The sequence below is a fragment of the Parasteatoda tepidariorum genome, chromosome 1 (genome assembly GCF_982258835.1).
Source record: "Parasteatoda tepidariorum strain Cologne lab strain chromosome 1, Ptep-v5.0, whole genome shotgun sequence".
Taxonomy (NCBI): domain Eukaryota; kingdom Metazoa; phylum Arthropoda; class Arachnida; order Araneae; family Theridiidae; genus Parasteatoda; species Parasteatoda tepidariorum.
Window position 1 is genome coordinate 76,056,769 of NC_141755.1, and position 17,406 is coordinate 76,074,174.

The window sequence follows — 17,406 nt, forward strand, 5'->3', positions numbered from 1 at the left end:
CTTTGTATTTTTTACTAAATGTGTGCTAATAAGGACTGTTCTTTGGGAAACCATAATTTGAACTTTATTATATGAGCAAAACAATTACCAACTGAATGCTTTAAATACATTTTAGCATGGTTTTACTAACCAGAATTGTTTTGTTTTTCTTCAGATTATCAATTACCATACAGAATGGTAATTTCACCAGTTTTTTTTCTCCATTACTATTTCCAGGTTACGAAGATTTTTTAATTAATACGAATAAAAGTATTATGTATCCACATTTGGTAGTAAGATATTGTTGGTATAAATACATACTTACAAAAGTTATTTTGGCAAATAATTTTTATACATAGTTTTGAAATTGCCTTACAATACACTTCAACATGCTTTCAAAATAATTGAAAAATTTAGATTTATCATCCATCAAGAATTTTATTACAATGTAAGTTTTTTTATAATTAAGTTACAATTTATACAACGGCATTGATGACAAGATATTGTTGGTATAAATACATACTTACAAAAGTTATTTTGACAAATAATTTTTAACATAGTTTTGAAATTGCTTTATAATACATTTCAACATGCTTTCAAAATAATTGAAAAGTTTAGATTTATCATACGTCAAGAATTTTATTACAATGTAAGTTTTTTATAATTAAGTTACAATTTACACAAAGGCACTCGGTTACTATACTTCTTTTATAATTGCGTGCATAAATAAAATTAAAAAAAATAAAACCCGAAGAGAAATAAAATTATTCTCTTATTCCTTCGATGATTTATTTGACTTTCAAAAATAGAAGGATAAGAAAAAGAGAACTCTTTCAGGGATTGTCTTGGGAAATGAAAATCTGTTGCAAAACTAGTTGCGTAAAAAGATTTTCTACTCATTGAGGCACTTTGATACGTATTATCCAATTCTCTAGAGTCCGACACACCCTTTTTATTTGTCACGCGAGGACTTGCGAAAGGGGGAGGGAAGGCATTATTCGAGGGTCAAGCGCTGAGATTTCAGCTTACAAATAGTAGACACATCCTGATTCAATCTACAACAGATTTGTGAGCTTGATAAAAAGGATCACGTGATTCGTGTCCACTGGATAAGACTTTATATCTTTCGGTTCTGACATGAATGTGTGCATTTTATGTAACTATATTACTTTTTCTGTGAATAAAATCGGTTTAAACAACTCACCCTGTCAACTTGAAGAAAGTGAAGAAAGTTAGAGTAGTTTGGACGTATACTTTTAGAAAAAATAGATTTTTATGTTTCGAAATATTTTATTCTTTTGTATTACAAAATATTCCTCTCAATAAAAATAATCTTGATTTAAAATAACGGATTTCGGAGCATTTAGTGCTATATATTTTAGAACCGGCGTTGAACAGCCGACCTGATTCTTAGTATACGACTATCGTTGTTCAACTTCATAGACTTGCAATTTTGAACGTAACTCAGAAGACAAGGGTACTCCTGGATCAGACATTGTCACAAACTAGCCTTTGTGGAGGAAGTTACCATAGAACTAATCCCCGCATATGCATCACATGGTGAGGAAAACCATAAAAGCGTCCTCCGGTTTGTCCAGTGGCAAGGGGATTCTAATCTATAAACTCTCTACCACTGATAATATTTTACATTAACCACCTTTCCAGTGTGAGTCGGGAACAGCCACAGCTGGTATTCGAACTTAAGGCACCAAATACAGTAATCTCATGATTGTGTATAATATAACAAACGTCAATTAAGGACAAATGCTCGCTTATAGTGCGTTTAAATTTTAATTTTTACCATTACTTTGTTGGAATATTTGAGCATTGCTATATATTATGAGAACTTAATAGTTCTACTGCATAAGAATTTGCATGAAATAACTTTTTTTGCATGAAATAACTATAGTCACTTCTTCAAGGAAACTTGTTTCACCAATAGCAAAGAAATATTTTGTCATTCTAATTATTTTTTCAAGGAAAAAAAGCACTCAGCAATGCTTAAGGTATCTAATTTTTCTAATAATCACTGAGCACTATATAGCTGAGTCAATGTCACCTTAATAACACAAGACAGAGAGAACAAAGAGATAAACTACACCCATTCCCAAAGCGGGTTTCAAACTCTGGATCTTCTTGGTACACATTTCATCACACATCACGTGATTTCGTGAGGAAATAATTCTCAAAATTAAGAAAATATGTAGCTCAAAGATTGTTGAATCGTATAAAGTGAGAGTTTTACTTCGAAGAGTAAAAAAAAAACTTTTTTTGGCAATTTTATTTGCTAATTATACTGCTTATTATAATTGGACTGAGTTGAAGATATATTTTTGTATACTGATGGCGTTATCAATTCCAAATAATCTAAATTTCTTCTAAATCATTAGTATTAATTTGTTCTAATTTCAAAAGTTCATCAATTTCGTTAATTCGTTTCGTTACAGTAGCTCTTAGAGAACTTCGTTTTCTCTTTAGCTTACCTATTTCTTCAGAAGACATAACAGTATTCCAATAAGAATAAACAATTCTAATTCTAAATGTTTTATTGTTTATCTATACTACTATTCTATATTCTATTCACAATGTAAATTCTTTATTATTTATCATCAAATATACTATACTAAATACGCCATCCCCGCTGGGATGGGATGCCAAATTTTGATTGTTCTGAAGAAGTAACGCCATCAGTACTCAAAATATATGATTAAATGCTAACTTAAGTGCCGTTGGGAAATTATATGAAGAACATAATATACCATATAACCTAATGATAAAATTAATAAGCACCTCTCTATTTACTGACCAAGAAAGCAAAGCATTTTTTGATGCTTTACTTTTGCTGTCAATAAATAGAGAGGTGTTGATTAATGTCAAATTAGTCAGTTTTGACAAATTTGTCAGTTCTGTAAAATCAGTTCACTGTTTTATAAATTTTTATCAATTCGTAGTGATGTATGTTATGTAATACTAAAAAATAAATGTATGCTGTTCCATATATTCTAACTGTTTGTTTTTATCTTTTTAGGTGAGTACTCATCGCTTTTGTTTAATAAAAACAGTTTTGTTGTAATTACGCCTCCAGATGTGTCAAAAGGATATATCCCTTTCTACCTATAGTTTTTTATTGATACGACAGTCCAGGTAACAATTTTTAATTTCAAAAAACCACTTCAACTGGTTTAAACTTTCAATATTATAACATGTTTTAGGAAATTTTGAAAGCTATTTTTTTTTATTAAAAAATGTGTTCGGTGAATAAAAGGAGTTATATATGTAGGGGTTTTACTTAAAAACGAAATTAAAAGGTAGCTAGAAAGTGTGTTTTAGTGTATACGAAGTAAAATCAATATATTTTCATAAAGAAAAAGCAGGATACGTACTTTGTATCTTATTGAATACAGTGTAGTGAACACAATACAATTGAATACTGATAGATCTTGATCTAAAAAATTTTCTTTATAAAAATTACAGTTTGGTTGACAACTGAAGAATTAGAAAAATTGGATAAAACTAAGTTACATCGAAAATATTCTGAATATATTATTATTTTTTAGAATATTGCAAATGTATAGTTGTTTTTGAACACTACTTAACTTTCATCAGAATCCTGAACATAGGAAAAAATTTTTGACTTTTACTAATGAGGCACATGATGCAGGACAAATTAATTTATTCGGAGATGTTCATTGGAATGGCAATTTCAGACGCTTCCCATTGAAATCTCTTTGCCCTGTTTAGAAAATTTTAAAACTTGCCTAATTCCATTTTTTTCTTTTCAAACTTATGCTCTTAAACTCTTATTAAACTTTCTTTTCAAACTTCTCTAAAACTATACTTTTTAAGTCGCAATTTCAAACTGATAAAAAAATTTCTCACATTGAAACACATATTATGTTTAGGAATTAGTTCAACTTTTAAGCACCATAACAATTGCAAAAAAAAGAATAAACCCATAATTACAATCAATGGATTTGTCCCATTTTTTGTGAAGTTTTGTGAATTAGATTGTCAAAGGACAGCGTCTCTTACTAAAGGAAAAGATGTTTTGTTTCCTTCTTAGAGTCGATAAAATGTATATGGGATTCTTTTAAAACAACATATCAAACTAATACCTTTCTTTTTGTAATTCATAGAATTCTTCCATTTTTTTCAGTTATTTTTAGCTATATAAATTAAAAATTAGGAGTATACTATTGGATTCGGATTTTTTCTAGCTAAAATTCGAATCCAATTTTAATTTAAAATAGGGAAAACAAATTTTACAACGTAAGAAAGTCGACACAATTCTAACTTTCTGGTGTTGAGTAACTGGTTGAAATTGTACTGAAAGTTTCCTGTAACCTACTATTTTTCCCATCAATAACATAAAGAAATCGGGTTTTAAATCCAGGAAAGCCTGCACCCGAAAATTCGGGAAAAGTCGAAGCTATGGCTAATAGGGTAAAAATGCGTGTTTCAAATGAGTGTTTAACAAAATTTATACAACAAAACAGAAGTGTTTAGCAAAATTGAAATGTGCATATTAAAAATAACAGTTAAAAATGCGTGTTTTAAGAAAATAGACACATCCTAAAATGAGATTTCTGAAAAAAGTACTTAACTCAACATGAGTGTTTAAGAAAATAAACACAGCCTGAAATGTGCATTCAGGAAAAAAGGACTTAACTCAAAACGTGTTGAACAAACGTGTGTTGAAAAAAATGGACATGGCAGGAAAATTGAGTTTGAAAAAAGTACTTAAGCTGAAAATGTGCCTTGTAGGACAAATTCAAAGCCCGAAATGTGTGTTTGAAAGAAATAGCTCAAAATGTGCATTATGGAAACTGAATATTGAACACCCTTTGTGTTTTTAATGCTAAACAAAAAAAATAATTTCTTAACATTTACATTACTCTTAAAAAGTAAGCTGGGGGAAGTAATATGAATATTTTTTTAACTTTTTAAGGCCTAATATATAACCATTTTTAATCAGTTAATCATTTTTTAAATACAATAATTATAGCATTGGTTTAAAAACAGTATTTAAATGATATGTTTTTTTTATAACTATGTCTATTTTCCTAAACAAATATTGTTAGCTATATCCATTTCTTTTTCTTATGCTCATTCTGGGCCCCAATTTCTTCAATACACATTTTATAAAATGTTTATTTTTAAAAATAAACACTTATTTTTAATTTCTATCATTTTTTAGAAGCACATTTCAAGTTATGTCTATTTTCTTCAACTTGATTTTGAGGTATACACATTTCTAAAAATGTGAATACTGAGTGACCTTGAATTTCCAAAATTTGTGCTTTTTCCTTCTCTTAAACGCACACGATTCGAAATGTCTATAAAATGAAATTTAAGCAAAATGTACTTTTATTATTTTAAACACTAAATTTTTATAAATTTGATATTTTAGAATTCGGTATATATTTGGTTCGGTATATATTTATTGCTGTTTAAATGTAATAATTTTTTTTCCAAAACGAAAAGACGAACAATTTTGTTATATTGAATGATTCATCAAAATCATAATTTTTTAACGCAAACATTTTATTTTTAATTCAAGCAATAATGATCTACAATCTGCTTTCTTAATACCATAATATTTGATACTCTTTTTTACTTTCAAAATTTGCGTAGTTCTTACTTTCTCTTCATCTTATTTTAAACCACTAGAGGCCAATTAAAATGTAAGTTCTTATATTTCTTTATTTTTTTTTTGTTGTAAAATCTAACTTTAAAATCCTTTTATTATAAGTATTAGATTGAATAAGTTATTTGTCATAACAAAGTTTAGCAAATATATTAGGATGTAAGTTTTTGTTTATTCCGCATAGGTTCATTATATTATTTTTTATGTATTTTACTCATTTAATTGGTCTGCTAAACCTCTTATCTTTTTAATTTTATTTTATTTTTAAATAGTTACGTATATTCATACTTTGTTTCACCTGCATTGATTATTATTTATTTTGAAATGAACTTAAATGTATTTTTATTTTGTGAGTTGACTTGAACATTAAAGTAGATCATTAAGAGAAAAGACAAATAAATTTATTTGATTTTATTTGCTTCATATTCTTTTCTCGTTATATTTTATTTTTTTAGTGAGATTTTGAGAAAAGATTTAAGGATTGAAGAAATCTATTTAGAAAAGCCGACTAAAATATTTATGTTTTGTTTTGTGCATTTTGTAACTTTAATCCTCTTCAAACTTTCTCCCAATAAGAATATAAAATGTAAAATCATTTAAAATTTCTTGTTAATTTTAAAACTTTAAGTTACCATTTTTAATTTTAAGAAAACAAAAACTTGATAAAATTGACAAAATAATTCTTGAAAGCAGAATTGTATTTAATTCTAACATTTGTATTGAAAATATCTGCTTTTTAATCATAATTATTGGACTTGATGGAATTAATAAAAATAATTCAAGAGCTCTTAGATTTCAATAAATTAAACGAATGAAGAAACAACCACGAAGAGCAAATGGCCTAAAAATGAGGGGAAAATTTTACATATTATTAAAAACGAATGCTATCACTAATTTTAATCACAAATCTATTTTTTTAATATTTATTTAAATAGATATAAATACAGCTTTAAAAAGTTATTATTTAAATAGTCACTAAATTAATGAGTTTTCAGAATAGCATTAAGTAAATTTCATTAAATTAAACGAATGAATTGGACTGAGGCTTGGATTGTGGCTTCGTCCAAGCCACAAAAAATTTGTCCATTTCGAATTCACAACTATCCCAATGATGCACCCATTTAATCTCTAAAAATATAAAATCTTTTAATCAAAATAAATCTTTTAAAAATTTGAAAATATCTATTTTTTAATAAATGATATTTATTTGATTTATAAATTAAATTAATGATCAAGTGGACCAAACTGTGAAGTGTTTAGAGAGCTGACCTTACAACAGAATGGTCCTGGGTTCGATTCCCGAACAAGGCATGGATGTTCTTTCTTTCGCTGAACTAACTGTTATTACAGTGGGGGCACCGTTGGCCCACCTAGTATAGTACGCCTCTTAAGCTTTTTAAAAGTAAAATAATACAAAAAGTGAGTTAAAGTATGAAACCTAGATTAAGTCATAAAATTTCAAATCCTGAAAAGAAATTTTCAAAATAAAAAATTAAAACAAATTATGAGAAAACATACTTAGAATTAAGCAAACGGGGAAATTTTCTTCCAGTAATTTGTTTGTACTTGGATATTGCAAAATTTTATTTTACCAATTGAAATTTCATAGCTTGCTCTTGGTTTGCCTTTTTCTATACTTTAAATTTTAATTCAGTTATGAAGGGGAAAGAGAATTTGCTAAGAAAAAATTTCTCCCGTAGTATAGAGTCCTCTTAGTCAATGAGCCATTGCAACTCTCATTTTACAGTATAAACATTGAAAATTATTAAAATATGAAAAAAACTTTATTCGTTTGGGATAAAAGTTTTTTTTTATTAATAAGTTTAATTTTGTATAAAACTGTTCGAATGTCAAAGGATTCATAACAATAAATTAAGGTATAAGGCTAGTTTTGACAACTTTTTTAAACTACTAATATAAAATTAAACAAACCTAGTTTATTTGTTTTATGAGTAAAAACTAATAAATATGGCTAAAAATATTATTATTATTGCTATTATTATTGTTATTTTAAATGACCATTGTTAGGTAAAAATAAGGAATTTTTTGCATATATGCCAAACACTGTGAAAGAAAAATTGCTAATGCCTATAACAAAAAACGATTTGATGATTTTATTTAGAAGGCTATCAACTATGTTTTGAACTATTGTCTTAAAAGCAAGTGCATATACTTCTGAGTTACGGATCAATGTAGTTGAAAAAGCATATTTTAAAAATTTCTGCGCTTGTCTTTACAAAAAAATGCAAAAAGAAATTTAATAATTTTTTTAGTCCATAGTTCATAACCACTCATGAAAAAAAAATATTTAAAAAATAACATGAGATATTTTATTTAAGGTGGTTTAAAATGTGAAAAAAAATCTGATTTTAAGATAAACGCATTTAAAGATTTAAAAACCATTAGTCTTTCCCCTGTTATCACCTTACACAAAAGCTGCTATAACTTCGTAAATAATTAGAGTACAAACAAAAGTGAAGCATTTTTAGCAAACTAAAACTACATGGATTCTAAATTTATAGCTAACTCCATTTCAAAAAACAAATTGCCCCAAATCATGCTTTTGCGCAAGTTATATACTTTAATATATTTAAATCCATTTTTCAACTTCTCACTCTTATTTACTTTTGCGAACAAGATACAGAACAAGTACTCGGACATAATTATTTCATCAAAATGAAACATGGTGCAGAAATACGTAACACAGCAGACGACGATGAAACGTAAGATATATGCATAAATAACGGCACTATCATCAGCAAGTTTGCTCTATTCTCGGTATCTATCAAGAAACAGACTGGGGACCATCTTTCATGATCAACATCAATTTTTCTTGCCATGGCAGGCTATCGACATGAATAAATAATCCATTCCTTACTGTCCACCAAACGGGTTAGAAAGGGATCATGTGACAGATGGGCGTATCTCTTTCTGTAACAAACACGAGGCAAAGGCTTCATTAAATGTTAATGATCTCGATAGACTTTTGCTTAAACTTTTACATGATTCGGCAAATAGTATGCAAATAGTAATGGTCTTATGGAAAGATACATTTTGTTTCGTTTTGAAATGTATCTATCATGTACTTTAAATCGTTTTTAAGTGTTCAGATTTTTTAAAGCAGACAAATAATAATTAATTTTTTTTAAGAAATGTAGTAAGATTTTTTTATTTACGTTTATTATTTCACTCAGAAATAGCAAGGTTGTGTAAATTTGAAAAATAAATTTTGGAAGTCTAATTTGTAAATGAATAAACACACTGAGATACATTAGCCTTTTTTTATGAGTACTACTACGATATTATTTTTATATTGGTAAGTAAACATTGTGTAAGAGTTTTTGAGCATTCCAAAAAAATAAAAATATTTTAGAATTCTATAAGTGATATAGCATACTATTACATTATATATATTTTTACACGGTTTGCTTTTATTTAAGTAAAAGTGTACAAGTCTCTATTCTAGCTAAAGCACTTAATTATTAGCTTAACGAGCTTATTAAACATGTTTTTTTTTAAATAAATAAAACACCGATCATTAAAAAAAATATAAATAATTTAGGATTAAAAACTATGCGAATCATGGATATTTTGAATCGTGTTATTCCTCGTTTGATACTAGATGGCGGTACTGTCTCTACTTTGTTTCCGTCTTTCATTACGAAAGTATGTAGTGAAAGCAACTCAAGTAACTTATTCAATAAGTATTTAAAAATTCTGAATTTAAAAAGGTAATAGCTTCTCCATTGTCTTGATTAAAACATAGATAAATATTGAAAGATATTTATAAAATAATTGCCAATGTTTAATATTAAAATGTAAATTCTCATATTAATGTAAATAATGTATTGTTATAAACTTGAAACTCAATTGAAAAATCATATGATTTTGTGATGTATTTAAAAGGTTAGACGAATTTAAAGTTTAATCTTGACACATTTATAAAAAAAAATATTGGAATTTAATTTTTTTCTTTTTGTTTTGCTACTTTTAAAAAGCTAATGCAAAGTACGTGATTTTATTTGCAAAAAAGGTAATAGATAAAATTTAAAACTGTGTCTGCGAAGTAGATAGAAATAGCGATTAATATGAAAATAAATTTATTCGATAATATAATTTAAATTGTATTTATTTTAATCTATATTGTATTTACATAGAAATTCATACTTATATTTTGAATTAGTATTTTAATTTAAATATTCACAGTGATTTTATACTTCACAATTTCTACAGTTGCAAAAAAATTTTCTTATATAATTTTTCATATGATATTATATATAGTTCTTATGTAGTTTTCATATATAATTGTACCTATCGTTGATCTTATACCTAGTTTTTGGAAAAAGTTTTCTATTCGATAAAAAATTTTTCCAAGGTATGACAAAATAAGCCAAAAGTAAAATTAATGCTAAGGGGTCCAAATTTTGGATCGCTTTTCTGACCAAACTATTGAGACCATATTTTTCAAATTGCGACTACTCCACATATTTTGATTATCAGAAATCATAATCCATTGAAAGAAAAATATGTTTATTCAGAGAAAGTATGTTTTAGTGCATGTGTTCGATTTCGTAACTTGAAATATCGTATTCACCAATTACCCAGCATTTTTGAGGTCTTCCTTTCGAACCATTATTATTGAGTCCTGGTACTTGAAAATCCGTCAATTATACCAAAAGTTATTCAGAGTAATCTGTTTTTTTTTTTCACTCTTTGCATTAAAACTTATCTAAGAAGATATTTTTTAATGTAATAACGACAAAAAGGGATTGCCAAAAGAGCATTTCTGTAAATGCTTGTTTGTATTTCAATATAAAGTAAAGTGTCTTTGTTTTTGCTCGAAATTTTGCTAGTGAATATAAAACCTAAATTAAGATAGTTTTAGCCTAATTTTCAAAGCTTTTTTTTATTTATTATTTTTTAAAAAGAAAGGAAAAAAAAACTCTGAAACTAGAAAATGTTCTAAGATGTGCCAATCCAATGGATACCCCAGAAACCTAACAGATTATGCAATCTTAAATCAGGATCTAATTTTGAAAAAGTTGATAAATTACGCGAAATAGAAAATAAAGAAAAGTAAATCTTGCTCAGTTTTTTAGATATATTTTTTTGATATTTTACATGACTCTATTTAAAAACTAATATTATGAAATTAAAAAATAAAAAAAAATGAAACGAAAATCACTCCATAATTTTTTAGCAAGGAATAGTTTACTATATCAATTCTTGTTAGATAACAAGTTAAAAAATAATAAAAACTCATAAATGTTCGAAATAATATTTTAACTTTAAAAATATTGAATGTATACACATTTTTTATGCATGAAATGCTTTTCTATTGGTGCATAAGAAGCAATATCATGAGCCAATACAACCAATTTGCTTTTCCTAAGGCAGAAACACTTCCCAAGATAGGATTCAAGATACCAAATAAATTCTTTTACTTTCTTAATACAGCCGATAATTTTATTTTTCTCTATACTCCAAAAAAAAAAAAAATGATAAAAGAAAGGAGCAAAACGGAAAGGCCACGTGCCTCATCTTTCCCAGAAATCACTCTGGGAAGCGAAAGAGTCCCAAGCAGTTGTGGTCTCCATTCTCCGTTGCCTAGCAACTGTCTCTAACGTCAAAGATCTGCTCTCTCATGTGTAACAGTTCTGTGGCGTAAACACTGCCTCTACCTGGCGACTCTTTTCGAAAAATGACGTGCTTTTACTTTGGAAAAAGAAGGGACTATTTTTTATTTACTTCTTTCCTATTTTAAGGATCGCATTGTTCTTTTAGACATTATATCAGAAATAATTGTAGCGCTTTCACTTGTTTTTATTTGATATTGCATAGGATTAAATTTAAATTGCTTAGTAAATTTTATTTTAAGAAATAAATGTAGAATCATTTTTTTTATATTAATTAAAATTGTGCTTGGATTTCAATTTCTGGACTATTTTTTGACTGTTTTGGAAAAGCTGTCTTTCATGAACATTTTTTTATGCTGTTTTTATGCTGCTTGGGAGATTGTAACTAGGATTAATGACACGTTTTGTCTAATTATTCAAAACTCTCAATACCATTTAAAGTAGCTCTAAATGTCTATGTGAAGAAAATGAACAATTTTAAGAAAATACAAAGCGTTTGAGATTTAGTTTCCTTGTATTTGCAAATTTTCTTCAGCACAGCATTGTCTGGTCTCAAAAAATTTAGAACCATTGAGGAGTATTAATTGATTTTAATGATTTTCATTCAAGTTAAACAGTCCCGTCAAATTGGCAGGTTTTTTTAAGGAAAAAATGATTAAAAAATTTTCTAAAAAACATTTTTAGTTTTTTTTTGTGTTGTAAACACTGCCTCTATCTGCTGTTTCTCTTTTGGAAAAATGACGTGGTTTTGCTTAGTAAAAAGAAATAAAAAGAGGAATGTTTTTTTATTTAAAATATCTTATTATTCTTTTGAGTTTAGATATTATATTAGAAACATATATATTATATTAGCTTGCTATACAATAGTTTTTTTATATTGATAAAAATTGCATTTGGATATCAGTGTTTGAATTATCTTATGGCTGCTTTTAATGGCTCAGTTTTCCCTTGCTATTCTTTTTAGGGAATAAAATACTACTTTTATCACTGTTTTAAATTTGCAACAGCTTTTTATGATAGATTAAGTTTTGTCTATTTTTAGCCAGCACCCTCTATGCTAAGAAAATTCCTCCAAATGAAAATTTGAAAAAAATGTACAGTTTTATGTTAATAAAAAGCGTTTGTAATCTTAAATTTTAACATTTGCAAAGTTACTCCAATGGTGCATTGTTTTAGTTATTAAAGATTTAGAAAACTGAGAATAAGATTGTTTTTAATGATTTCTTTTATATTAACAAATTTTGCCAAATTACAAATCGTTAGAAATGTAAAAATATTTTTTTCAAGCATTTAGCAACCATTATTCTTTAAGAAACATAACGTCAATTAACTTAGAATGTATAGTCTAATGTCACACTTGCTATTGTCCTGCCTGACTAAAATTTTCAATAGAAATGTGTGTTTTTTTTTAAATAGAGAAGTTCAACAATTTTTTATTGAAATATTTAAACTATTTGAGCTCTCTGATGTCCAGAAAGCTCTTTACAGCAAGATAGAAAAAACAGTTAAAAATCACAGCCGTATAAATTGATTTTTTTCCCACTTCACAAAACTTCAAAAGACTCAATTAAACTGAATTTCTATCTATTTACTTTGTTTAAAAGAACGATACAAACGTAACTTTTAAAATATCCTTTTACATTTCATAGGAAAGTATAATTTTTAAAGCAACTTGATTACAACTGCCCTAATTGTAAAATTTTCACTCAGAATTACTTTAAATTTCATTTATTTAATAAATATATAAAGAAGACTGTAATATAAAGCCATTTTAAATAATAATAGTACTAAATTATCTATATTTAAGTTAGATTAGAAAAGAGAAAGCTCATTTGAAATATAGCTAAGGAAAAAAAAATTGTCATCGCTCAAAAAAACACATCTCTTATATAGTCTAATGTATTTTCGTAAATAAAAACAATTACTTTAGAATGATGTGTTAAAGAATCCACCAATATTAAAAATCTTAATACTTCGTTTCGAAGATAATTATAATTACCAAATTTATTAATTGCTGAATTATAATTCTTAAGTACTTGTCATGAATTTTTAATTCACCAATTAATAAATTTGTGAATATTTTATTGTAATTATCAAATTTATTGATTTTTTATAATTACTTTAAAAACATCTTTTTGGAGTATCCTTTATTTACTAGAGTTATTATAACAATAAAAGTATAGAAACTTTTATTGAAAAATTGTTTGCTTGAAGATTTTAAGAATTTCATATTTTAGTCAAGTTGAATAAAATTTTTTAATTTTATACATTTAAAAAAGGAAACGAAAATTGTCTTCCCTAAATATCTTATCCCGATTAGAGAGATCTGTAATTTCCTAATAATTATCTATTCTATCAGAGCCATAGCGTACGCATGCATGGTGTTTTCTTATGCTGCCAAAAGATAGGCTTTCCAAAGTTAATCATCATAGAATATTTGCCAAATGCACTTATAGATTATTTTTTCACACCAAAAGTACTTTCAAATCTGTCACTTAATGTTTAAATCAACTTAGATTAAAAATTTAAAGAATTAATGAAATAAATTAATGTTGTATAATTAAATAAGACTAAATTAAAATCTTTCTTTAACTCCTTGGCGCAGATGGGACACTGGTGTCCCTTTTATGTATTTTTTTACTGACGCTCTAATTACGGTCAAATATATATTTTGGTATTTTTTAAATGTAAAAAAACCGTTTAATAGTTACTGAAAAAACCTGTTACACTGACGGAATTATATTTGTAATAAAATATAAAATTCACAAAGAGCATTTTGAAAAATTACTTTTTTCATACTCAAAATTTATCAATAATTGATTTTGTGAATTAGATACATTCCAATCATGAATAACTGTTTCTCTTAGATCTAAATAATTGCAAATAAATACAAATGTGAAAATTTTTTGTTCGGAAGTGAGCCGTATTTCAAAGATTTTACGCTTAACGCAGAAAAAGACGCCAGCATTCTATAATGGCTATCATAACAATCATTGAAATAATAAATATAATATATTTCACTTATTTTGAAATAAATACAAAATAATGAAAAAAGTATGAAAATTAGGTTTAATTAAAATTCTGTATCAAAGGGTTAAGAGTTATCAATATTTTTAAAATTCTCACATAAAACATTTTATTAAGTTCTTCGATTAATATTATTTAAAAAGATAAATAATTTAAATTGCAGCGTTCATGAAGAATATCTCAAGATTATACATACATTTAGTTTTACAGTTATTTTCAAATTAATGAATTCCCATTTACACCATAACATACATCATGAACCAAAAGGTTCCAAACAAAATTATCAGATTTAATATAACCATTGCATTGGAATTTTGTAAAAGAAAAAAAAAACTTTTCCACTAAAATTGAAATAATTGTTTTTAGAGTAAGAATTCTCACTCTCTTAATTATGAATTTCCTGTCGATGTTTGAAACAAATAATAATAATTATAATGGTAAGAACCAACTGAATTTGATGTGTTTTTAATTCCTTTTTACGCCATGTTCCGGAAAACATACGAGGCTTGCGTGCGTATACCAAACACGCAAATGCATTTTGATGACATTCTCAACTGCCTTTACTGCATAGCACGGAAACGTAACAGTTTTTCTTTTTTTCGTTTACATTACGAACGTTTGTTGTTTTTGTCACCTCATCGAGTCAAAGGATCAGCAATGGGAGTAGAGCTGTTTTGCGTGATTTAAATATGAATATTTACAGTAAGTGTTTTGCATTTCAAAACAATATTAAATTTTCATCCGGTAAAAAAAGGTATTTGATTTGCAAATTAAATGTATGTGGTGAGTTTTGTGTTATTTAACGAAGTATGTTTTGTCGATTCTACATTGTAAAAAATAGATACTCAAATTTCACGAGAATTTTTGACGAAACCGTTTCCTGTTATATACTCCGAGCGGTCATTTCGTCAAAGTGACGGAATAACTATCGTCCCTTCTCCATTTGTAAAGAAATCGTCACTCGTCAACCCTCAATAGCAATATCGCCAATTTGATCAGCAGTGAAAAAGTATTCTGTCATTCTATTTCCCGCCCCTCCTAAAAAATACATTGTAGTGCCTAATGCATTTAACTTTTCTGTTACTCATTTTATCATGGGCATAAGTGAGATACGCTACACTTATCCCCTAAGCGGGATTCAAACCCACGATCTTCCTGGCACAAGACCAACTCCTTGACCACCACACACGCCGGCCGGCTTATCTCGTCACTTTATTTTCGACTGCCTAGTCTTTCTTCTAGTTCTGTCATTCTAGTTAACAATCTCCCATAATGCTATACGATGTGATTTTGAGTTGAGGAGACATTTTCGTCATATATTTGAGAGTACTCGTTTCGTCACAAATCACGTGATTTCGTAGCGAAATGATTTTCAAAATTAACGAAATAGGGCTTAAAGATTTCTGAATCATCAAAAGTTAGTTTTTCGAGAGTGCAAAAAGTAACTACAAAATGAAGTTAATTACTTTATTTTTTGTTAATATGTTAGAAAACGTCATCAATGCTTTTAGATATATTATTATTTAGAATTGATAGATCTGGTGAAAAAGCTTATTAACCGGAGTTTTCATTAATCAACTTTTATTTTTTCAATTATTCAGAATAATTTCTACGGACTAAACAGTGTAAAAATGAAAACTGATTAAAGTTTTCCTACCAGAATTTATGGATTCTAAAGATCCTAAATCATTCCAGACAGGTGTTGAAATCTCGCTGGAGAAATTATCAAAACAAATGGATCACTGTTTATTTTGCCTAAATAAGCAGCTTTGACAAAAAAAAATGCATTTTTATAAATTCACTTATAAATCCAACATTTCATACGCACCTACCTTGTGTTACGATAGTGTTTATCAAAATAAGCCATTAGTGCACTTTCGTTCAAATTCCAGCACCAAGTATATTTCAAATTTGACATTAAAACCTTGTTTTCTTCTAGTATTTTACTGTCCAAATCTCTTAAACGATGGAAAATAGACTTTGAGTAAAAATCACTTTTAAAGTTTTGCAAAAAGGCAGAAAAGAGTATGAAATCAGGAACAAAGAAATACTAGAGTTTCCCACCTTTTGAAAAATATTCTTCACCTGCAAAGTTACAAAAAAAGCTTAACAAATTAGTTTCATAATTTAGTAATTAAATGTTGGAACCTCAATTTGTCTCAAAATAGTAACTATTTTTATGCCTATTTAAAAAACAAAAAGATCTTCAGAGATAGCTACAGAGGATTATAAATTTAACTGTCATAGTAAGATATACTCATGTCGGAAAACTACAGCTTTACTGAATTTAAAATTTTGTGATAATATGAAAAATCTGCTTGTGAGCTTTATTTATGTCAGGGGTTAAAGATTATACTGATTACTTTCAAATGCATATTGAAAGGAAAATATTGCATATCTTTAAATGTTACCTTGGTACGCAGTACAGATGGTTAAAAGAAATAAGAAGGAAACGTCTTTAGAGAATTTGACTTAGTATGAAATGAAAAAAAGTTAAACAGCTCCTCCAAATGGCATTTATCCACAAAAAATGACGAAATGTTTTAAAAACCGAACTACAGTCATTGAATACAAATAAATGTTCGGCGTATTAAAATAAAATGACTTTCAAATTTACATGCAGAGTGAAATATTGTGATCAAAACCCAAATGAAAACAGGATACAGCTGTTTATATGGGATACAGTTGCTTAGATGAAATATTAATGAGTATTATAAAATAATTTCAATTGATATCAAATAAAGTATTCTGCAGCTTTTCCTATCAAATTAATGCTTCGTAATGATTGCAAAAAAGGCCCAATAATGGCTCTACGCCGAAAAAGAGGCCAATTTAATTTTGTGGAAAAGGACAAACAATAATAGTTTTGTTTGTCCTTTTTTAGAAAATTCCCGAAAGGAAATTTTATGAAAAAGGACAAAAAAAAACACATTGCAGCTGTTCGGCTGAAATAATAAATCAATTTTAGAAAAATTTACTTAATTTAAGGGGTGATACACCATAGTTTCTTCCATTGCCTTTTATCTGCAGAAAAAAATCACAAAAATATTTAAAATGCAAGAATTCTAGTCACTGATTACAAAAGAGAGCAACGTATTATGAGAAAATGACTTTCAA

At 27.4% G+C, this 17,406-nt stretch overlaps 1 protein-coding gene across 3 annotated transcripts in view; it reads left to right on the forward strand.

Moving 5' to 3' along the window:
* LOC107456609 (CUGBP Elav-like family member 4) overlaps positions 1-17,406 on the forward strand; it is a 550,694-nt gene that overhangs the window by 299,789 nt on the left and 233,499 nt on the right. Inside the window, exon 3 of one of the 3 annotated variants that reach the window (XM_071179610.2) lies at positions 3,008-3,931. The exons of the other annotated variants lie outside the window; for them this stretch is intronic. Coding sequence (XP_071035711.2) covers positions 3,008-3,052 — 45 coding nt within the window. The 3' untranslated portion in view covers positions 3,053-3,931. Of the gene's footprint in view, positions 1-3,007; positions 3,932-17,406 lie in introns of those variants that run through there. 3 annotated transcript variants of the gene reach the window in all.